This window comes from Hemitrygon akajei, chromosome 10, assembly GCF_048418815.1.
Source record: "Hemitrygon akajei chromosome 10, sHemAka1.3, whole genome shotgun sequence".
NCBI lineage: Eukaryota > Metazoa > Chordata > Chondrichthyes > Myliobatiformes > Dasyatidae > Hemitrygon > Hemitrygon akajei.
This window is the reverse complement of record NC_133133.1, coordinates 117,578,788-117,602,866: the sequence shown is the minus strand read 5'-3', so window position 1 is coordinate 117,602,866 and position 24,079 is coordinate 117,578,788. Positions and strand designations below refer to the sequence as shown.

The following is a 24,079-nucleotide window of genomic DNA, read 5'->3' as shown; positions in this document are numbered from 1 at the left end:
TTTTGTGTATCCTCTGCAGTATTTGTCATTTTGAGCAGCAGACTGCACTTCTCTATAAAGTGTGGTCTTTAGCAGTTAAACCAAGGATATGCATTACAGCCAATCCCATATAGTTTGCACATGTTTATCAAAAGCAGTCTATAAACTTTTAAGTTTTCAGAAACAGGTGGCTAGACATTTTTTAAAAATTCTACTGGAGTTACATCTGATGCAAACCCAAAGCTCAGTGAGACCATATGTTCTGTGGTTTGTGTGTCAGTTGACAGCAGACAGCACGATAGCATATCGATTACTGTAAAGCTTTACAGTGTCACCTGTAAGATAGGGTTTTGTTTCCCACCACAGTCTGTAACGAGTTTGTACGTTCTCCCCAACACCACATAGGTTTCCTTAGGCTGCTCCAGTTTCCTTCCTTGTTCCAAAGATGTAAGGGTTTAGGCTAGTAAGTTGTGTGCATGCTATGTTGACGCCGAAAGTGTGGTGACACTTAAAGACTTCAGCACGTCTCTGACTGTGACGCAAATGACACATTTCACTCTGTTTTGATGTACATGTGACAAATAAAGTTAATCTTTCTTTTTAAAATCTTAATGTTGGTCTCCTGAGTTAAACCAGTGGTATTGGATTGATGTGCAGAGGCAATGCAGTCTATAACATTATCACCTTGTTTACCATCCAGCATCATTATTTGAAATTCTTTGAACTCTCTTTTAAATTTTACACATTGGTGTGACTCATTGTTTATATTCATGTAAATTTAAATGAAAATGATGAAATTTCAATACATAGCTACACCATTGAAGCAGAAAGAAATTGCACGTTATAAAAATTGCTTTATACCTGTAACTTAGTTACTTTTTACAAATGAAGTGGAAGATGCCTTTAATATGTGAGATTGTTTTCATGGGAGATACAGGTGCCCCCCACTTTACAAATTTTGGCTTTACGTCACTTCGCTTTTACAAAAGACCTACATTAGTAACCTGTTTTTGCATTACAAAGAGGACTTTCGCTTTTACGAAAATTTTTCCCATATAAATTAATGGTTCTTGGCTTTACACTATTTCGGCTTAAGAAAGGTTTCATAGGGACGCTCTACCTTTGTAAAGGGGGGGGGGACACCTGTATTTATAGAAAATGTCATTGGATTCACTTTCCAACATTGTATTAACGTTGCAATTACTGTACCATGAATTCTGTGTCAAAACTGTTTCTTTTAGAGTAGAAGTGTTAGTGTTCTGCCATTTTGATGGATACACCATTTCTGCATGTATCAGCTATGTCAGTAATTCAACGGATAACAGATTAATTTAACATCCAGCATACAGGAAATAAATTTGTAGGTCTTTTATTTCTAGGTCCTGCCTGTACACTTCCATCATCCTCCACCATGGCAGCTGTGTCACCAAATGAAGTCTCTAATAGTAATCCAGTAGCAAATGGGGTAAATAGTTACTATTACTATCTCACCTACAGTTCTACTGATTTATCAGGTCACCTGCGTCGATAGATCATTTGCCGCCACTGTAGAACAAATGATCTTATGTGATTATAATATTCCATAATACCGCCACTTTAGATGTGGGGTGCTGTCATCTAATTCTTGCTTGAGGGATAATCTTTAAAAAGTGGCAGCTAACTTCTGGATTTGCATTCTATGCCCTCAAAAGTAAATTTAATGCTGTGTCTGAAGCTGTTTTTCTTTACACAGCTGTTGGATTTCTTTTTAAAATTGATCTTTGGCACCAAAGCAGATGTAAAACCTAAATAAGGTTTCTGTTTTCCAGAAGCAAGAAAATTCTTACACGCCACACAAGATAACTCCAAAGAAAGAAGGCAATCCATGGTATGATGTAGGAATCATCAAAGGAACCAGTACTGTGGTCACTCATTATCACTTACCACCAGAGGGCAGCCTTGCAGAGGTGAGTGCAGTCCGGCAGCTATTGTGAACACCACCCTATGTGTGTTTCTAGAGTAACACGCACAAAATGCTGGAGGAACTCTGCAAGTCAGAGAGCATCTAAGGAGGAAAATAAACAGTCAATGTTTTGGGCTGAGACCCTTTGTAAGGATTGGAAAGGAAAGAGCCAGAAGTCCGAGTAAGAACATGAATTTCTCTAACTCCTGGCAGTTACACCCCCCCCCCCCCCCTTTTTCTCCTTCTGTCTATATCCGTAGAAACATAGAAAACATACGGCACAATACAGGCTCTTCGGCCCACAAAGCTGTGCCGAACATGTCCCTACCTTAGAACTACCTAGGCTTTACCCATAGCCCCCTATTCTTCTAAGCTCCATATAGCTGTCCAGGAGTCTCTTAAAAGACCCTGTCGTTTCCACCTCCCATCACCGCCGCCGGCAGCTCATTCCACGCACTTGCCACTCTGCGTTTTTAAAAAAAAACTTACCCCTGACATCTCCTCTGTACCTACTTCCAAGCACCTTAAAACTATGCCCTCTCTTGCTAACCATTTCAGACCTGGGGAGAAGCCTCTGACTATCCACATGATCAATGCCTCTCATTATCTTGTACACCTTTATCAAGTCACCTCTCATCCTCCGTCGCTCCAAGGAGAAAAGGGCGAGTTCACTCAACCTATTCTCATAGGCATGCTCCCTAATCCAGGCAACATCCTTGTAAATCTCCTCTGCACCCTTTCTATGGTTTCCACGTCCTTCCTATAGTGAGGCGACCAGAATTGAGCACAGTACTCCAAGTGGGGTCTGACCAGGGTCCTATATAGCTGCAACATTACCTCTCCGCTCTTAAACTCAATCCCACAATTGATGAAGGACAATGCACCGTATGCCTTCTTAACCACAGAGTCAACCTGCGCAGCAGCTTTGAGTGTCCTAAGGACTCAGACCCCAAGATCCCTCTGATCCTCCACACTGCCAAGAGTCTTACCATTAATGCTATATTCTGCCATCATATTTGACCTACCAAAATGAACCACCTCACACTTATGACCTCACAAAATGAACTCCATCTGCCACTTCTCAGCCCAGTATTGCATCCTATCAATGTCCCGCTGTAACCTCTGACAGCCCTCCACACTATCCACAACACACCCAATCTTTGTGTCATCAGCAAATTTACTAACCCATCTCTCCACTTCCTCATCCAGGTTATTTATAAAAATCACAAAGAGTAGGGGTCCCAGAACAGATTCCTGAGGCACTCCACTGGTCACCGGCCTCCATGCAGAATATGACCCATCTACAACCACTCTTACCCTACTGTGGGCAAGCCAGTTCTGGATCCACAAAGCAATGCCCCCTTGGATCCCATGCCTCCTTACTTTTTCAATAAGCCTTGCATGGGGTACCTTATCAAACGCCTTGCTGAAATCCAGATACACGCTGCTCTTCCTTCATCAATGTGTTTAGTCACATCCTCAAAAAATTCAATCAGGCTCATAAGGCACAACCTGCCTTTGACAAAACTATGCTGACTATTCTAATCATATTATGCCTCTCCAAATGTTCATAAATCCTGCCTCTCAGGATCTTCTCCATCAGCTTACCAACCACTGAAGTATAGTGTTAGAGGATGTGCTGGAGCTTTTGGAAAGCATTGAATTGGATGAACCACCGGGACCGGATGGGATGTACCCCAGTCTACTGTGAGAGGCGAGGGAGGAGATTGCTGAGCCTCTGGCAATGATCTTTGCATCATCAATGAGGACAGGAGAGGTTTCGGAGGATTGTAGGGTTGCAGATGTTGTTCCCTTATTCAAGAAAGGGAGTAGGAATAGCCCAGGAAGTTATAGGCCAGTATAGTGTTAGAACAGTGGTGTGCAGAAGAACACAATAGGGCAAGCCTTGCATTGGATGGTTTGCAGTAGTAGAGAGTACAAACATACTGTACATACAGTGACCACTTTATTAAGTACAGGAGGTACCTAATAAAGTAGCCATTGACTGTACATTTACATGTATTACAAATTTGTTGTGGTCAAGTCACGACATGCAACAAGGTACAAGAATATTCAACAATTACAATCTTTTTATAGTGCAGTGACCAGGGTAATAGATAGAGGGGGTAGGAGGGCTGACTAGATTGGTTGATAAGATTAACTGCATCTACCTTTTCAAGCCCCCTTTGGATTCTGTGCATTTGAAACAGGTCACCCCTCACTATTCTAAACTCTGAGGAATACTGGTGCACTTTAACCTCTCTCGATTCAGCTCCTTATGTCTGTTGTACCAGTGAGATTGTGACTGATCTTTTATCTTACTGCTGCTTTCTTGTATTGATTCCCTTAAGTTTCAATAGTATCTCTGAGGCAGCTGAACCTCTACAGCCTTCTTGGATAGAGAATGCCAACGATACACTATTCTATGGGTGATGACATGTCTCCTCTAGTGCTGAGATGGACCTGCATTTGTGAATACCCTGGACAGGAACAACATCATTCTTGCCTCTACACACTCAAGCCCTGTAACGATTTCACCGAAATGTGAAAGATTGTCTTATTACTCTAAGCTTAAGAGTGTCAGCCCAGCCTGCTCATAGAGCACACACCCTCTCCACCCCAGCATTCCAAGAATCAATTTGCTGTACTCTTACTAGAGCAAGTGTATCTTTCCTTTGGAAGGGTGATTGGGCCTGGGCATTTTATTCCAGTGCACTATGTAATTGCTGCAATGTACTTTCGTTCTCAGATTTAAATCCACTTACAATGAAAGCCAAAGTATTATTTGTCTTAATAACTTCCTGCCACTGCACGCTAACATTGTTATTCATATACAAGGATACCAGGGTCTCTTTCCTTCTAACTCTTACAAAATTTGTGAGATTCAGAATTCAGTTTGCAGAAGGGTGTGCAAAAGTCAAAATTTGTATTTGTTGTCACTTTTTATTTTATAATGGTTAGGCTATTTACGTGAAGCAGTGCTTTGAACAGTAGTTCTGCCTCCTTGCTTGGCTACCTCCCTCCCCAGTGCCTCCTACTATTCCGGTATTTTCATAAAGCAGGAGTGGCTGTGTTGCATGTAGAGTGAGTAACGTGTGACACTGTCACATGAATTTCTACAGCTGCTGGGAATCCAGACCTCAGCATCTATGGAAGCGAATAAACAGTTGGCATTTTGGGCCGAAACTCCTGAAGGGTTTTGGACCAAAACATCAATTGTTTATTCCCCTCCTTAGATGCCACCTGACCTGGTGCATTCCTCCACCATTATGTGCACGTGACACTGACTTAAGGCTTTGCAAAAGACTTATTAAAAAATTATACGGTCTTTAGATCTGTTATCAACCAGCAGACACATGATTATGTTCCATCTATCACTAAAGGTTTCAGTAGTTTAAATGTACACAAACAAATGATACAAGTTATCATCATAATACCAGCATATCCGGTCATGCAGCAGGACATCAACTAGTTGACAGAACAGTGTCATGATTAAAACAATACAATCTATTGTGATTTATTTTTCTACTGCCTTCTACTTTTATTTCCTTGTTTTATCGAATGTGGTAAACTTATCAGGACATATTTTCATCGATTAATGGTACTAGTTCTGTAACTGCATGGATGTGGTCATAAGCTGTAATGTGTAAATCCTAGAAGTGTTTGCAGACTAAGGTGTTATAAATAGTGATGAGTAGTTGAGGCATAACTGTTGAATACGATAATAAGACTCCAGTGCTGCTCTTGCTGTAGTACTATTGAACCTTTTAAACCTCTGCTGAGAAATATACAGTAGGAACTCAGTGGGTCAGGCAACAGCCATGGAGGAAAATGAACATTTGATGTTCCATCTGGATTTTCAAATGTAGAATTTGAAGTTGATTTAAAATTTTTCCAGAGAGAAGATCATCCGACAGTGGTAAACCTGACTGAACTATTAATGTTTGACTGTACACTCAAGACATTTGACTGTGAAGTGAACCCAAAAACAGGGACTGCTTCCACTGCACCCCAGCAAACATCTTGTATTGAAGATAAATGTTCAAGGAAATTTTTAGTGTGGCTAGTTGTGATTATGAAAACGGAGAGGAAGATAAATTCATAGTTGAATCTATTGCTAATTTTGTTACAAAGATAGAGATTGCATTGAATTTGAGTACAGGTGTTCCCCCCCCCCCCCCTTTACAAAGGTAGAGCATTCCTATGAAACCTTTCTTAAGACAAAATGGCGTAAAGCGAAGAACTGTTAATTTATATGGGAAAAATTTTCATAAAAGCAAAAGTCATCTTTGTAATGCAAAAACAGGTTACTAATGTAGGTCTTTTGTAAAAGCGAAGTGATGTAAAGCAGGGGACACCCATAATCTGTTGTTAAATATCTTATTGGATATCTATAGTACTTTATGTATTGCATTGTTTTGCTGCTGCAAAGCAAACAAAATCACATCTTCAAAATTCAAGATTCTTTATTTCAATAAATACAGACACACACACACTCTCTCACACACACGCACACACACTCACTCTCACTCTCACTCACACACACTCACACTCTGTGTCAATGTGGTTATGAGGTGTGGAGTCTGAGTGTAAAGTGGCAATGCATGGGGTTGGGTGAAGCTGCAGGCGGGCTGATGTGGATATAGTGGTGTTGGGAGTCGGTGATAATAAACCTGATCCTGATTCTGTTGCTTTAGGATTCAAGTGCTAACACCCCAGACTACAGCATGTTAAAAAAGCAAGAGCTCCTACCAGGGACCGCGTATAAATTCAGGGTTGCTGGAATTAACGCATGTGGAAGGGGTCCCTTCAGCGAGATATGCGCATTCAAAACTTGTCTGCCCGGATTTCCTGGAGCGCCATCTGCTATCAAAATTACCAAGGTACAAAAGGAGAATAGGAGCACTGCATTTTGGAAATAAAGTAATTCATTTAACTTAAGAAACCTTATCATTTTACTATTGTGTTTTTTGTGAAGATTTAATCATTACTAAATATAATGAAATCTATTGAGACACTTAACACACTTGATAGTGTATCTTCAAATTAATCTCTTAATTTATCTCTGAATAGAGTTATATTAAAGGGAAAATTTAAATTAGTGCTGTCATATGTACCAAAGAATGGTGAAGAGTTTTGTTTTGTAAGCCATCCATGCAGATTATTTCAAAATATAATTACATTTGGGCGATTGTTTGTTGTCTCCGGTGAAATTAGATTTGTGTGGTTCTTCTTTAGATGATATGAACTACACAAAGAAACCTGTGAAGGAGAGATTTTAAAGTGGAAAAGCAGTTGCACTGGGGCAGTTCCACTCTTGACCTCAGAAGTCTGGGTCCAGTGGTACTAGTATTGTCACAACTGGGGTCTTCCTTAGTTGCAGAGAATGACTGTGACAGCTTCTGTGCCTTATCATGCTCATCACTCTCCACAGAGCGTTGTAGAGCTGCCTCCCTGGCTGTTGGATCTCACAGTAGATCTCATCCTCCCAGTCTGCCAAAACTGATTTTGCATGCGAGGACAGGCTATCTCACTGGGGTATGTGCCCCGCCGGCTACCCTCACCTGGTTTTGCTTGCTATAGAAGGGTAATATGAGGGGAGAAACAACAACAGAATGAAGAATATAATGTTAGAGAAAGAGCAGGTAGACAAAAGGATATAACAGCAATGACGAGGTAGATTGAGAGGTTGAAAGTTCATCTTTAACACACAAATCTAATAACAGCAGAATAGACCCTGTTGGCAGGCACTATGTGAGGGAGGGGGCTAATGTATTGGTGTTGTTGGAAGGTGGAAGATTATTTAGAGAGAGCACGGTAACAGACCCTTCCAGCCCAACAAGTCCACACTGCTCAGTTACACTTCTGTGACCAATTAACCCATTAATCCTTACACCTTTGGAACATGGGGGGAAATCAGAGCATCTGATCACAGGGAGAACATGCAAACTCCTTACAGACTGCGGCGGGAATTGAATCCTGGTTGCTGGCGCTGTGATAGCGTTACACTAGCCGCTACTCTACTGTGCCATCTCTCTTATTTCTTGAGCTTCTGCCAGGAATTGTTGAATTGAGAGTAAATTTTAATTTCTCTATGTCCGTTTTTCAGAGTGTAGATGGGGCTCACCTCACCTGGGAACCTCCCGCAACGACTGCTGGAAAAATACTGGAGTATTCTGTCTACCTGGCAGTTCGCAGCATTCAGGTGACCGAATCCAAATCCGGAAGTCCAGCACAACTGGCCTTTATGCGGGTATATTGTGGCACCAAGCCATCCTGTGTGGTCTCGTCATCACACCTTGCCAATGCGCATATTGATTGCACAACGAAGCCTGCTATCATTTTTAGAATTGCAGCACGGAACGAGAAGGGATATGGACCAGCTACACAAGTTAGATGGCTTCAAGGTAATCTTTTTGATATTGTGAAGGTATTGGGTTAGCTGACCGTGCAGGTTCTAAACTCAAACAAAGATCTTAAGCCCCATCAGATATAAATAGCCAAAAGTACTCTCACTAAAGGATGACAATACTATAACTACCTAATCTTCAAAGGCTAGTTTACTTCCCTGTTTGTTCTCTGCAGTGAGTTTTAGCTATCAATACGACTATTTGACTATATTTCCCTCCTCCCTATCAAGGAGAAGATATTTCCAGCTAACAAGACAGTTTAAACAGTTTATTTACAGTGATACTCATTTAAATCCACACCTTCTTAAAACACGTTTAAAACTCTCAAAGGATTACTATCTTAAATGTTTTTCTCCCAATTACAAACCATTTCTAAAACAGGAAGCATTCCTGAATCACTGATTATGACCCGTGTTGTATGAAGTGGGCGATCACGGTTTTTTCCACGACCATGATTGTTCTTGGCAAACTTTTCTATAGATGTGGTCTGCCGTTGCTGCCTCTTGGGCAGTGTCTGTACAAGACAGGTGACCCCAGCCATTATCCATACTCTTTAGAGATTGTCTGCCTGGTGTCAGGTGGTCGCATAACCAGGACTTGTGATATGCACCAGCTGGTCATTTGACCATCCACCACTTGCTCCCATGGCTTCGTGACCTTGATCGGGGCTTAAGTAGGCGGTACACCTTGCCCAAGGGTGACCTGCAGGTGCTTAGCGGAGGAAAGGAGAACCTTATACCTCCTTTGGTACAGACATAACTCCACCCACCACCTGTAAATCACAGATACAATTCCTATTTCCTATAAATAAAACATCATACCGTGATGTGGACAAGCAAATCGTCTTCTCTCAGAAGCCAAATCTAGTGGAATAGATTCTATTCACCCTGTTTTCCTGTCATTCTTCAGTAAGTCAGAAGGCATGGGATCCAGGGAAGTTTGACCAGGTGGATTCAGAATTGGCTTGCCTGCAGAAGGCAGAGGGTCGTGGTGGAGGGAGTACATTCAGATTGGAGGGTTGTGACTAGTGGTGTCCCAAAAGGATCTGTTCTGGGACCTCTACTTTTTGTGATTTTTATTAACAACCTGGATGTGGGGGTAGAAGGGTGGGTTGGCAAGTTTGCAGACGACACAAAGGTTGGTGGTGTTGTAGATAGTGTAGAGGATTGTCGAAGATTGCAGAGAGACATTGATAGAATGCGGAAGTGGGCTGAGAAGTGGCAGATGGAGTTCAACCCGGAGAAGTGTGAGGTGGTACACTTCGGAAGGACAAACTCCAAGGCAGAGTACAAAGTAAATGGCAGGATACTTGGTAGTGTGGAGGAGCAGAGGGATCTGGGGGTACATGTCCACAGATCCCTGAAAGTTGCCTCACAGGTAGATAGGCTAGTTAAGAAAGCTTATGGAGTGTTGGCTTTCATAAGTCGAGGGATAGAGTTTAAGAGACGCGATGTAATGATGCAGTGGTATAAAACTCTAGTTAGGCCACACTTGGAGTACTGTGTCCAGTTCTGGTCACCTCAGTATAGGAAGGATGTGGAAGCATTGGAAAGGGTACAGAGGAGATTTACCGGGATGCTGCCTGGTTTAGAGAGTATGGATTATGATCAGAGATTAAGAGAGCTAGGGCTTTACTCTTTGGAAAGAAGGAGGATGAGAGGAGACATGATAGAGGTATACAAGGTATTAAGAGGAATAGACAGAGTGGACAGCCAGCGCCTCTGCCCCAGGGCACCACTGCTCAATATAAGAGGACATGGCTTTAAGGTAAGGGGAGGGAAGTTCAAGGGGGATATTAGAGGAAGGTTTTTCACTCAGAGAGTGGTTGGTGCGTGGAATGCACTGCCTGAGTCAGTGGTGGAGGCAGATACACTAGTGAAATTTAAGAGACTACTAGACAGGTATACGGAGGAATTTAAGGTGGGGGGTTATATGGGAGGCAGGGTTTGAGGGTCGGCACAACATTGTGGGCTGAAGGGCCTGTAATGTGCTGTACTATATGTAAATCTCGTCTTTAGACAATACTTGTTTTAACCTCAGGGTGATTAATGCTTGGAACTTACATTTCAAGAACTAAAGACTGACTTCCCTTTATGACCAGAACTCAAACATCTTTTAGTTGGAAGTTTACTTACATCTCTTTGTGACCTTACAAGTGGCAGATGCTGTGTTCAGAAAGCAAGATTAGCAAGCAATCAAGAAAGAGAAAGAGGCTTGCTGGCGAATGTAATCTAGGCACTTGGGATCCTATAATGCAGGTTATTCACTACTGGAAATGGTCTTGCCGACTGTGCACTTCACAAGGTAGATTTGCACTTTAATGTCATAATAGTTGGCAGACAGTCGGTGAGAGAGAACCTGTCGAAGAGTCTCTTAAATGTCCCTAATAAATCTACCTTTACACTACCCTTGGCAGTGCCTTCCATGTACTCACCAGTCTCAATATTTAAAAAAAAAACTTACCTCTGACTTCCCCCTATTCTTTCCTTCAAACACCTTAAAGTTACGCCTCTTCATTTTAGCTATTTCCATGCTGGGGAAGTCTCTGGCTATCTATTCTATCTATGCTTCTTATTGTCTACTACACCTCTATCAAGTCACCTCTCATTCTCTTTCTCTCCAAAGACAAAAGCCCTAACTTGCTCAACTTTTCCTCATAAAACATGATCTCTAATCCAGGTAAATCTGCTCTGCACCCTCACTAAATTACATTCCTATAAAGAGGTGACCAGAACTGAACACAGTACTCAGTACTCCAAGTAATAATTAATAATCAAAGTTATTGACAATCAAAAATTGCAGATACTGAAAATCTGAAATAAAAATAGAAAACAAAAGTAGATCAGACGGTAAAAGGTGTTTCTCCTGACTTGCTGTGCTAAAGCCCAGTTCCTAATCTCCTTGTCCATTTATAATTGCAAGATAATTTTTGTGAACCCTTTGCAATTACCTGGTTTTCTGCATTAATTACTCATAAAAAGTGATCTGATCTGTATGTGAGCCTCTGGGGTGATGCCTTCAACAAAATGTATTTGAAGCCAGGTGTTCCATTCAATGAGATGAGATTGGAGGTGTGGATTGTAGAGGTGCCATGCCTTATATTACAAAAAGACAAAGTCATGTTACTGACAGAGCCTGCTTTTCTCAAGAAAGATCTGCTTATGTGCCCTATGCCACGATCAAGACAATTTTCAGATGACTTTAGTAGAAGAAGAAGAAGAAGAATTGTAGAGATGCATGAAGCTGGAAAAGGCTACAGAAGCATTTCTAAAGATCTGTTTGTTCATTAGTCAACAGTAAGAGAGATGGTCTACAAATGGAGGAAATTCAGTACTGTTGCTGTTCTCTCTAGGAGTGGGTGTCTTGCAAGCATCACACCAAGAGCACAACGCGTAATGCTGAAGGAGGTGGAAAAGAAATCAAGGGTAACAGCAAAAGACCTGCAGAAATCTCTAAAACTTGCTAAAGTCTCTGTTCATGTGTCTACTATAAGAAAAACACTAAACAAAAATGGTCCCTCAACACCAGCTCCATAGCCAAGAAGGCCCAGCAGCGTCTCTACTTTCTCTGAAGGCTGAGAAAAGTCCATCTCCCACCCCTCATCCTCATCACATTCTACAGGGGTTGTATTGAGAGCATCCTGAGCAGCTGCATCACTGCCTGGTTCGGAAATTGCACCATCACGGATCGCAAGACTCTGCAGCGGTTAGTGAGGTCAGCTGAGAAGATCATCAGGGTCTCTCTTCCTGCCATTACAGCCATTTACACCACACGCTGCACCCACGTAGCTAACAGTATCGTGAAGGACCCCACGCACCCCTCACACGAACTCTTCTCCCTCCTGCCATCTGACAAAAAATACTGCAGCATTCGGGCTCTCACAACCAGACTATGCAACAGTTTCTTCCCCCAAGCCATCAGATTCCTCAATACCCAGAGTCTAGTCTGACATCTACATCGTTTATTATTTTATTGTAATTTGACTTCTACTGTGCCTATTGTCTTGTCTATTATTTATTTATTAATTATTGTACTGCCCTGCACTGTTTTGTGCACTTTATGTGGTCCTGTGTAGGTCTGTAGTCTAGTCTAGCCTTTCGTTGTCTCACATAGTCTAGTGTAGTTTTGTGTTGTTTCATGTAGCACCATGGTCCTGGAGGAATGTTGTTTTGTTTTTACTGTGTACTGTACCAGCACTTTATGGTCGAAATGACAATAAAAAGCGACTTGACTTGTGTTCATGGAAGGACACCATGGAGGAAACCACTGCTCTCCAAAATAAACATTGCTGCATATCTCATGTTTGTAAAAGACCATCTGGATATTCCACAACCCTTTGGGACATTGTTATGTGGACATAAGAAACAAAAGTTGAACTTCTTGGCTGAAGTGCACACCACTATATTTGGAGGAGAAAAGATACTGCACACTAACACCAAAACCTCATCCCAACTGTGAAGCATGGTAGAAGGAGCATTATGGTTTTTGGCTGCTTTGCTGCTTCAGGGCCTGGGCAGCTTGCAGTTGTTAAGGGAACAAGAAATTCAAAATTGTATCTAGGCATTTTACAGAAGGATGTCAGGGTAACTGTCATCTGAAGCACAATAGAAATTGGATGTTGCAACAAGGCAGTGATCCGAAACACAAGCGTAGATCAACAGAATGGGTTAAAAAGAAGAAAATCCATGTGGATTGGCCAAGTCAGAGTCCAGTCCTTAACACAATTGAGATGCAGTAGTATGACCTGAAGAGAGTTGTTCATGCAAGGTATCCTAAAAATATTGATGAACTGAAACAGTTTTGTATGGAGGAATGATGTAAAATTTCTCCTTGTTGGTGTGCAAATCTGATCAGCAGCTCCAGGAAACGTTTAATGGAGGCTATTGCTACTAAAGGAGGTTCTGCCAGATATTAAGTACAAGGGTTCACATACTTTTTCCAGCCTGGACTGTGAATAATCAAACAATGTGTTCAGTGAAGACATGGAAAGTTCAATTGTTTGTGTGTTATTAGTTTAGGCAGAATGTGTTTGTCTATTATTGTGACTTAGATGAAGATCAGACCACATTTTATGAGTAATTTATGCAGAAAACCAGTTAATTACAAAGGGTTCACAAACATTTTCTTGCAACTGCACTTGAATGAATTAGAATTAAATTGCACTCTTGTTAAGACTATAATACCATAAGACATGGAGGCAGAGTAGGCCATTTGGCCTATTAATTCTGCTGTGCCATTTCATCATGACAGATTTATTCTCCCTCTCAACCCCATTCTTCTGCCTTCTCCCTCTAATCTTTGACACCCTTGCTAATCAAGTTCCTATCAACCTCCACTTTAAATATACCCAGTGACTTGGCCTCCACAGCCGTCTGAAACAATGAATTCCTTGGATTCACACCCTCTGGCTAAAGAAATCCCCCCTCATCTTTGTCGTAAATGTACATCCCTCTATTCTGAGGCTGTGCCCTCTGGTCCTAGACACCCACACTGTAGGAAACATCCTCTCTTCGTCCATTCTGCCTAGGCCCCTCGCTAATACCATAAGACATACGAGCAGAATTAAGCAAGTTGGTCCATCATCAGCCCTACCAATCTATCGTGGCTGATTTATTTTCCCTTTCAACCCTGTTCCCCTGCCTTCTCCCTGTAAATTTGCTGCTGTCATTTTGCAAATTAAGGTGATATGGATTCCTTACAACTTAGTTGCTAAATTAGATTTGCAAATCAAAATGGTAAAAGGTTCATTAGAATTTGTGGAATATTTATACTATATTTTAATCAGATTTGGATATTTTTTCTGAGTGTTTTTGGTAGAGGAGACTTAACTTGTGTTATCTTGAATACAGGAATATGTGTGAGAATTTTAACAGCTCGCTTAATTTTTAGATGCAGGTGCACAAGGAACAAAGAACACTGCAAAGAGGTCGACAGCGTCACCAGATAAGTAAGTGAGCTGCTAAGTTCTTGAGGTTAATGAGATCTAAAGTAAAAGTTCTTCCAAAGAAGCAAAATGCTTGTTATATCATGAGAGTCATCTGTTATATAGCTTAAATATTCTTAATTAATTCACTTTCCTTAACTTGATGCATATCCATAGCATTAAAAGGGTCTCACAATTAAATGGTTACGTGTTTTGCAGCATGTCTGATGGTTGTACTTTTCCATTAACGTCCCTAAAAACGAAGTTGAGGACACCATCTACTGATTAGTACTAGCTTTGCCCTGAATGTAGAACACTTTTGCTTTTAGCCAGAAGGCAAGCATGGCTCAGATTATATAGAAGAAAGTCACCAGAACTCTCATTGCCCTGTGTGCACTCAAGCACAAATTTCTAAACTGCAGTCATCTGTTTGCTGCTGGTAGTCCATTTGTGTTTTGATGCTTGAATCCTAATAGAGTTGACAGAGCAAGCTGCAGAGATTTCATTTCTCTTATGGTGGGAATCCTCATATGCAACCTGAATCCAGTTGCATCTTAACTACTGGTGAAAGTGAATGGCTGCAAAGGAGGAAATTGGATATTAGTTAATTAGATTTTTTTAAAATTCATGTATCTTCAGATATTTCTGTTTTATAGTGTATTAGTTTTTAAAACTATTTTTGAAGTATCTAATAGAACATAGTCATAGAACACTACAGTATAGAAACATCTAGTCCATGACAAACTATTAATCTGCCTGTTTGCATTGACCTGCGCCTGGCCTATAGCCCTCCCATCTTAAACAAGATTCTCTTAAATGTTGAAATCAAACCCACCACATTTACTGGCAGCTCATTCCACACTCCCACCACCATCTGTTTGAAGAAGTTCTCCCTCATGTTCCTCTGAATCCACGACCTCTGGTTCTCATCTTGCCCAACTTCAGTGGGAAAAAGCCCACTTGCATTTACCCTATCTGTACCACTCATGATTTTATATACCTCCATGAAATTACCCCTCATTCTCCTAAGCTCCAGGTTATAAAGTTCTAACCTTTTCAACCTTTCCCTGTAACTCAAGTCTTCAAGTCCTGGCAACATCTTTGTAATTTTTTTTCTATATTCTTTTAATCTCAGTGATATTTTTCCTGCAGGTAGACCAGAAGCGCACACATACTCCAAATTAGGCCTCGCCAACGTCTTATACAACTTCGACGTTACATCCCAACTCCTGTACTCAGTACTTTGATTCATGAAGGCCAATATGACAAAAGCTCTCTTTACAAGGCTATCTACCTATGATGCAATTTTCAAGGAATTATGGATCTGTATTCCCAGGTCCCTCTGTTCTACAACACACCTCTGTGCCCTATCATTCACTGTATAAGTCATATCCTGGTTTATCCTCCTAAAGTGAAACACCTCACACTTGTCTACAATAAATTCCATCTATTATTTTTCAGCCCATTTTTTTTTCCAGCTGGGCAGAACTTAACAGCACAGTACACACCTTTCAGCCCACAATGTTGTGCTGGCCTTTTAACTATTCTAATATCAATCAAACCCTCCCTCCTGCATGATCTTTGTGACTGCATTTGTACTAGTATAATGTTGGTAATGCTGGCGAACTCCACCCTGGAGCAGCACAGTCAGAGTTGTGCAGAACAGTCCAGTTTCAATTTATTGACAAGTGCAGTGGGACTGATAGATTTGCTGCTGTGGAGCCGTTCAAACCAAGCACAAATGACCATAAGACATGGGAGCAGAATGAGGCCCTTCAGCCCACTGAGTCTGCTCTGCCATTCCATTATGGCTGATTTTCTTTACCTGTTCACCCCATTCTCCTGCCTTCTCCCTGTAACCTTTGATGGCATGACTAATCTAGAACCTAACAACCTCTGTTTTAAATATACCCAGTGACTCTTCTCTCACCCCCCCCCCCCCATTCTCCCATTCTTCTAAGCTCCAGCATGTACAGGCTCAGACCCATCAAATGCTTCTCGTAGCTAACGTGCATTACATAGTATGTTTCAATCTTGCCACTCCAAAAGTCAAAGGAAAACCAAGTGTTGATTCCTTTGGTAGAGGTAAAGTGAGGCGACCCTTCAGTTTTAGTTGCTTGGATCTGTCAAAATTGTGTACTGAAATATTGGCAGAAGGGATTTTTTTCCCTCCTTTTGAACTTTATTGTAGGTTGGGTGAGACTGGAACCAGAGGTCATAGGTTGAAGGTGAAAGGTAAATATTTAAAGGGAACCTGATGACAGCAATGGGATGAAGGCTTGATCCAGTACCAAGTACTGGGAAATGCATTAGTTACAAACTAGTTACAGATAAACCTTTTGACCTTGTAGACCTGAGTTATAGGAAAGGTTGAATATGTCAGGACTTTATGCCCTGGAGTTCAGGAGAATGAAGGGAGATTTGATAGAGGTATGCAAAATTATGATAGGGTAAATGCAAGCAGGGTTTTTCTACTGAGATTGGGTGAGGCTAGGTAACTAGAGGTCATGGGTTAAGAGTGAAAGGCAAAATGTTTAAAGGGAACATAAGGGGGTATTTCTTCATTTAGATAATGTTGAGAGTGTAGAATGAACTGTTGGTGGAGGTGGTGCAAACGGTTTCAGTTATAACACTTGGAGCATAGAATGTAGAATAGTACAGGCCCTCCAAACCACAATGTGCAGAAGAAAAGTGTGGATAGCTACATGGATGTGAAAGGTATGAATGCTGTGGTTTGGTGAAGGTAGATGAGACCAGGCTGGCATAAACTAGATGGGCCAAAGGGCCCGCTTCTGTGCTGTAAGTGCTCAATGAATCTGACTATTATTACCGGATTAAAGCAGAGAAAGGTAAACGTATTTTGCGACTTGCATTTGTCACCTCATTTCACTTGGACTGTACCATCAATGTCCTGTATGGTAGGAGAAGGGAAGTAACTGAATATTTATTTGATCACTAATTAACAGCACCTATTAACACAAAGCCATGCATATAATTACAGCTCTAAAAGTGGAGGTGCCAAGAAGTCCAAGTCCGAATGATGAAAAGAAGACTTTTCTATTTGCTGGATGAAAGAAGTACTGTTGGATCGTATTTGTATTTATTTTGTAAATGTTTTGTAATATGTTCCTGTTATACTCTTAATTCCTATAACTCGTGAGGTCCTTAGAGAAGGAATTTAATTTGTATTAATTGTACATAGTACATTTCTTGTTTTAGAACTGTGACAAATAGTCTTCAGGCAAGTTTTAAATGATAACTTTTTAGAAACATTATAATGTAGATTTAAAATTTGTATTAACATTACTGTGCAGAGTTCATGTAGATGGCTTGTTTCTAAAGTGGCTTATTCTGAAATCACTACAGTAGTGACTGGATGTTTGCTGTGCAAGCAATGGTTTAAAGAGTTTTTAAAGAAATGTTGGTGTTTCACCTTGTGCAGGTGGATTAGATAGGTCTTTAAAGCATGTTTTTATGTGGATGAAGTTTGGGACCAAAAAAAATGGCACGACGGAGAAGCAGCTTCCTTCTGAGAGTAGCACTTACATAGATTCTGAATCACCATTAGAAACAAAAGTTATCAGAGGAGTTTTTCTTTGCGTGTGTGTGTGTGTTTGTATGTGTGAGTGTGTGTGTGTGCGCGCACGAGCCACCGAGTGGCATCTTTTGTGCATGTTTGTGATGAAAAATTTGAAACTGCATTTTTTATTTTCAATTTTTATACAAATATAAAAATGAAGATGTATTGAATATAAAAGTTGTATGACCCCACTATTTTACAAACTTTGAGTGAAGCTATGTTCTTAAAACATCACTAACCACAGTTGTATCTTGTTGGACCTTAATGAATTTTAGAAAGCCTTTTTGCAGTAGTTTGATTTCTTCAAATTATGAAGACTTGCCCTACGCTCATACCAACACATACTGTAGTAAATCATAGGGGAAATCTTGGTTATGTGTATGGAAGAGGTACTGATAAGTCTTCCAATAAGTAGTGGTGACTAGCTATAACCAGCATTAACAAACTGCTTTAAGTGCAGTAAACCTTGCCTCAATTGCACACATTAAATCAATTGAAGTATCTTTCACAAGAGCTTCCTATTCTGGTGGGAACCATTAATTCTCAGAACGTCGTGGGGTCATGCAACTTTCATGACCCAACTACATTGTTTGACTGAGGCCAAACATTGTACTGGCTAATTTCATCATATGATTGTACAGTTCAGAATTACCTCTACTAACTAACCAGTAGGTTTATATTTGTCACGGAACTCGATAGCAAATAATTTGGGTTTTTTTATAATAATCTTTTTGTTAACCCATTTGTCTGTTCATCAAGTTCATAGTGCAAAAATGGAGAGCAAGTCCGTGTTGAATTTAAGGTTACTGCACATAAAATGTTTGCACAGGGCGCTTTTGTTAACTCCATATTAATCGGCTCAGCTTTTAGCAAGGTGCACTGGGAGTCTGGAAGTGATTTATAATATTTAGTAATAATGCTCTTTTATCTTTCTACATATATTATGCATAATATAATTTGAGCAATCCATCTTTGGTTACACATGTTAATGCTTTTTGCAAGAATTATTGCTTTAAACAATTCTATGCATTTTCATTTAATTAAAAGGCTACATTTCTAACAGTGCAATTGGATAAATACTTAGTACATTTTCTCATGCCTTCTGATTAGATATTCATTTTGTACAGCTATCTCAATAAAAGCTGGAAATAATTTTTTTTTTAATTTTAAAGATGGCATAGACATATTATTTTTATAGCCTGGACTATTTAAGGTTTGCAGCAGAGCCCATTTTTAGCCAGTTCCTAATGTTCCGTAAAAAGATGTGGTCAGAAGTGGGAATTTGATCAGAGCTGTTCCTGTTAGGTTTACGCTGTGATGAAAATAAAAAGAAAAGTTGCCAAATCTAAATGCTTATCTCTTGACCATACATTGTAACTCTACCTGTCCAAACTAGCCTGCTGTAGAAAAGGCTTAAATTGCAGAGTGGCCACTTTATTAGGTACAGGAGTGGAAACGAGTTGATCTTCTACTGTAACCCATCCACTTTAAGGTTCAATGTGATGTGCAGTCAGAGATGCTCTTCTGCACACCACTGTTGTAAAGCATCATTTTTTTGAGTGTTGCCTTTCTGTCAGCTTGAACCAGTCTGGCCATTCTCATCTGATCGCTCTCATTAACGTCGTTTTTGCCCACAGAACTGCTGCTCACTGGATTTTTTGTTTCTCACACCATTCTCTGTAAACTCTAGAGATTGTTCTGCATGAAACTCCAATGAGATCAGAGATACCACCTCACCTTGCACCACCAATCATGCCACTGTCAAAGTCACTAAGATCACATTTCTTCCACATTCTGACGCTTGGTCTGAACAACGACTGAACTTCTTGACCATATCTGCATGCTTTAATGCATTGAGTTGCTGCCACATGACTGGCTGATTAATGATTAGGTGTACCTAATAAAGTGGCCACTGAGTGTATATTTAAAGATGTTCTATACTGAATCTATTGTGTACACTATATTGTGTACATGCATTGAATCTATGCTCTTTATATTCTTGCAATATTGATCTTATTTATGAGCCACCATTTAATAAAGTTTGGTACAGCCTTCATTTGACAAATAAAACAAAGCTGGCAGCATTCTGTTTGTTCCCTCTCTGACCAGGTGAATAGGTAGGTAAAAAGAACCTTTTTTTTGTTTCAACTGAATGTAGAACATAGAACAGTAGAGCACAGTACAGACCCTTCAGTCCACAATCTTGTGCCAACATTTTAACCTACTCTAAAATCAATCTTGCCTTCCGTCCTACACAGCCACTTATTTTTCTACCACCCGTGTGCCCATCTAAGAGTTTCTTAAATGGTGCTAATATATCTGCCTCTACCACTGCCCCGGCAGTGTTCCATGAATCTACCGCTCTCTGTGTAAAGAATTTACCTCTGACACTACTCCACACACACATACTTCCTCCAAACACTTATATGCCTCTTTGCCTTAGCCATTTCCATCCTGGGAGAAAGACCCTTGCTATCCAACTGGTATATGCCTCTTATCAATTTGTACGCCCCTATCAAGTCACCCCTCATTCTCCTTTGCTCCAAAGAGGCAGCATCCTAATAAATTTCCTCTGCACCCTTTCTATAGTTTCTGTAATGGTGTAACAAGAAACAAACACAGTATTCCAAATATAGTCTAACCAGGATTTCAAAGGGATGCAACATTACCTCGCGGCTCTGGGATTCAATTCCCCTGATTCATTGAGACATATCCAGGCAGAATTTAAAGGTATCATAGAGTCATGTACATTGCTGGATGACACAGTAGCGTAGTGCTCAGTGTAATACTTTGCTTCTGCAGTAAGATTGGAGTTCGATTTCTGACGCTGCCTGTAAAGATCTCATATGCCCGCGACTGCATGGGTTTTCTCTGGGCGCTCTGGTTTCCACCCCCATTTCAAGAAAGGCATATAGGTTAGAGTTGGTAAATTATGGACATGTGTTGGTGCCAGAAGTATGTGACATCCAAGGACTTCCCCCAGCATACCCTCGGACTGTGTTGGTTATTGATGCAAGCGATGCATTTCACTGTATGGGCTCTAATAAAGGGTCTCTGCCCAAAACATTGACTGTTTATTCCTCTCCATTGATGCTGCCTGATCTCCAACACTTTGTGTGTGTGTTTTGGTGTATGTTTTGATGGATATGTGACAAGTAAAACTAACCTTTCAACTTTAATCCCACAAAGCAATTCTTCACTGGGCTTGCACAGCTCAAGCATGACCATTGGTGTGTCCATGATTTTGTGCGGAGTTATAATGAGAATGGCACAATAAGTATTAGTTTTTAAAATTTGAATCTAGTTTAAAGTTTTGCTGCATTTTTTTTGTTAGGAAGCAAAAGTATGGAAGCTAAGCACAATAAAATGTGTTATTTCCTATTCTAGTAGCAGCCAATTGTATTTAATACAGACACTCTACCAGTATTAGCAATTTGAAGGTTACTGCCATGGCATACATACCCTCAGGGTATAGATACCATGGAAAGTCAGCTTTTTGCTGCAGGACTACAGTACATTCCAAACAAAACATGTCCCAATGTGTGTGTTGGTCTGGATTTCCAGCATCTGCAGAATCTCTTGTGTAAACAGTACCGAGCAAAACTCTTAGACACATATATATAGCTAGGGTCCCCAAAACCTTTGCACAGTACTGTATATTATGTCTTTCTAGTTACCAAATAACACTTAATACTAAACAAAGCTTAGTACTCTTATTTCTGTTTTCCAACTGCCTTCCTATTTTAATCAATATACAGTACTATTGGTGGTGACATCCGTCTGTTTCGAAGGGCAATGGTGGTGATGATGATGATCATCACAAGTCTGGGGGCAGAAGGTATGAAGATCCTGAGATGCCCAGTTGTCAAGATCCCCCTCGCAGCCTCACCAGTGTAGTCTAAAGGAAAGCTTATGAAGCAATATGTTTGGCACCAGCTTGGCTGCAGGAGCTGCTGGAAGGATGTTCAATGATGTCCAGGCCCCTTAGGGGCTCCACTCCGGATTTGCTGTCTGGGTTTACTCCCGCAGCCTTCATCTCTCCTGAGGTTCCCCACAAGGCAATGGGGCTATTTACCCATAGCTGGGGATCTGGTTCATGAGCACCAGAGTGTGTCCACACAACAGTGGGCCAGTCCTCCTAACCGTCCTCTGTAGTTCAGCCTGAGTCCGAAAGAAGTTAAGTTTCTCTGTGTCGCCAGCGAGGAGGCACAACATGAGGCTTGCTGTTGGAGAGGCTGTGTACTGGCAGCGAGAGATATACACATTTAGCTCTCCTTTTTGAGAGTGCTAGCCAGCAGTGGAAGTTGTCATGAGAGCAACAAGCACTACCCACTGCATTGCCACACTAGATGCATCACAACCACCATTTTGCCACCACAGTGTATTATGTACAGTACTGTGCAAAACTTATATATGTGCCTAAGACTTTTGCACAGCATTGTCCATAAATATTGCTTAGCTCACATGACAAGATAAGCATAACCACATTAGTACAAGTTGAGGGGGATATTTTGAGGTAAAAGTATGGCTTTAAGACAGTTCAAGGACCTGATGGCAGTGAGGAAGAAGCTGTTTTTGAACGGTGAGGTATGGGTCTGCAGCTGCCTGTACCTCCCACCATGGGAAGAAAGCATAGTCAGTACCAAGTACTAGGAAATGCATTACTTACAAATCAGGCACACTCAATTTACTGCTAAACTCCTTGACCTTGTAGAGCCGAGGGGAGATTTCATAAAGGTATACAAAATTATGAGGGGTGTAGATAAGGTAAATGCAAACAGGCTTTTTTCACTGAGGTTGGGTGAGACTAGAACTGGAGGTCATGGATTAAGAGTGAAAGTGAAATGTCAAGGGGAACATGAGAGGGAACTTCACTGATAAGGGTGGTAAGAATGTATAATGAGCTGTCAGTGGAAGGATACGGGTTTGATTTCAATGCATGTAAGTACATGGATGGGAGGGTGATGGTCAGGTGCAGGTCAATGGGACTAGGCAGAATGTTTGGCATGGACTAGATGAGCCTATGTGTAATTCTGTGCTCTATGAAAGTATTGGCTTTGGTTACCATCTTCTTACCTCATCATAGTAATTGTGGAAGATCAGATACTGTGTACCAATGGTTCCCTGATCACTGCTTCCCATCGGCTTCAAATAGGGAATTACCTCTAACAGCTCAATGCGTGCTGAATTTTTGAGATTGCCAAAATCATTGTGAAGCTCTAATTGTGTCTGTAAAACTCAGTATTACTGAATTCTCTTAACCTGTTACTCGTGGGCTGAAGATGTTGATGGAAGATTGGCATTTAATATGTGCTTAATTTGTGTGAGTGCTTAGAATCCTAGACTTGCCTCGTTGAGAGCTGTACTTGTTTTTGAGAATGTTTTGTCAGAAAGACAGCCGTTTTAAAACTAAATCAGATGTGAAAGTTAATCTAGAATGATTCTTTTATCATGTTTTCCAGCTGATTGCGAAATGTTTTGATTTGTGGCAGAGGAGTTTCACTGTTTACCATTCTTTTAAATAAAAGAACTTTGGAATAAGTGTCTTATTCAATTATTTCTAATCTGTTGCCTTCACAGAGGAAAGCAATATGAAGGTATTGAGGTAGAGTTCATCCTCAGTGATAATGCAAGGTGACAAATTCAATCCTGGTGAAGGGTCTCAAGCTGAAACATCGACTGTTTATTCTCCTCCGTAGATCCTGCCCGACCTGCTGAGTTCCCCCAGAGTTCTGTATGTGTTGCTACATGGCAAATTTGTGTTTTATTTTGCTTCTGACATTTTGTTGAAGACTGAAATGGAGTTCAGTGTGCATAACAAATGCAACAGAAATTGAACTTCTACCCCTAGAATTATGCACTGAGCAATCTCTCAATCGTTGGCAACTACTGACGTTTACAAACAACAAAACAAGACACAGCAGATGCTGGAACCTGGGTCACCACTATCCATTCAACAAACTACCTTTTCCCAAAGTGCTATAGGGCTATTAAAACAAAAAATACACCATCTTAGATGCTTCTTCTCCCACCCAGTTAATTTGATCACCATTCTAGTTAGCCCAAATCTCCTCTATCTGTTAGCTCAGTACTGTCCTGTAAACACTTGAAACCATTTTTTATAATGCTGATTACATTGAAAATACATGCTGGTAATTATGCACACTTCATTCCATATCTGTACTTCTAACATTTTTACATAATTCTTTATTCTAATTGTTGATTTTTTCTTTACACAACACCGC

At 40.7% G+C, this 24,079-nt stretch overlaps 1 protein-coding gene across 2 annotated transcripts in view; it reads left to right on the top strand.

Annotated features, from left to right (window-relative positions):
* The window catches only part of LOC140734607 (host cell factor 1-like), a 67,419-nt gene extending 44,044 nt beyond the window's left edge, over positions 1-23,375 (top strand). For both annotated transcript variants that reach the window (XM_073058813.1, XM_073058814.1), the window contains exons 20-25: positions 1,359-1,444; positions 1,788-1,925; positions 6,619-6,804; positions 8,031-8,328; positions 14,221-14,278; positions 17,256-23,375. In XM_073058813.1, the coding sequence (XP_072914914.1) occupies positions 1,359-1,444; positions 1,788-1,925; positions 6,619-6,804; positions 8,031-8,328; positions 14,221-14,278; positions 17,256-17,295 (806 nt within the window). In that variant the 3' untranslated portion in view covers positions 17,296-23,375. The remainder of the gene's footprint in view (positions 1-1,358; positions 1,445-1,787; positions 1,926-6,618; positions 6,805-8,030; positions 8,329-14,220; positions 14,279-17,255) is intronic.
* The last annotated feature ends 704 nt before the right edge of the window (positions 23,376-24,079 follow it).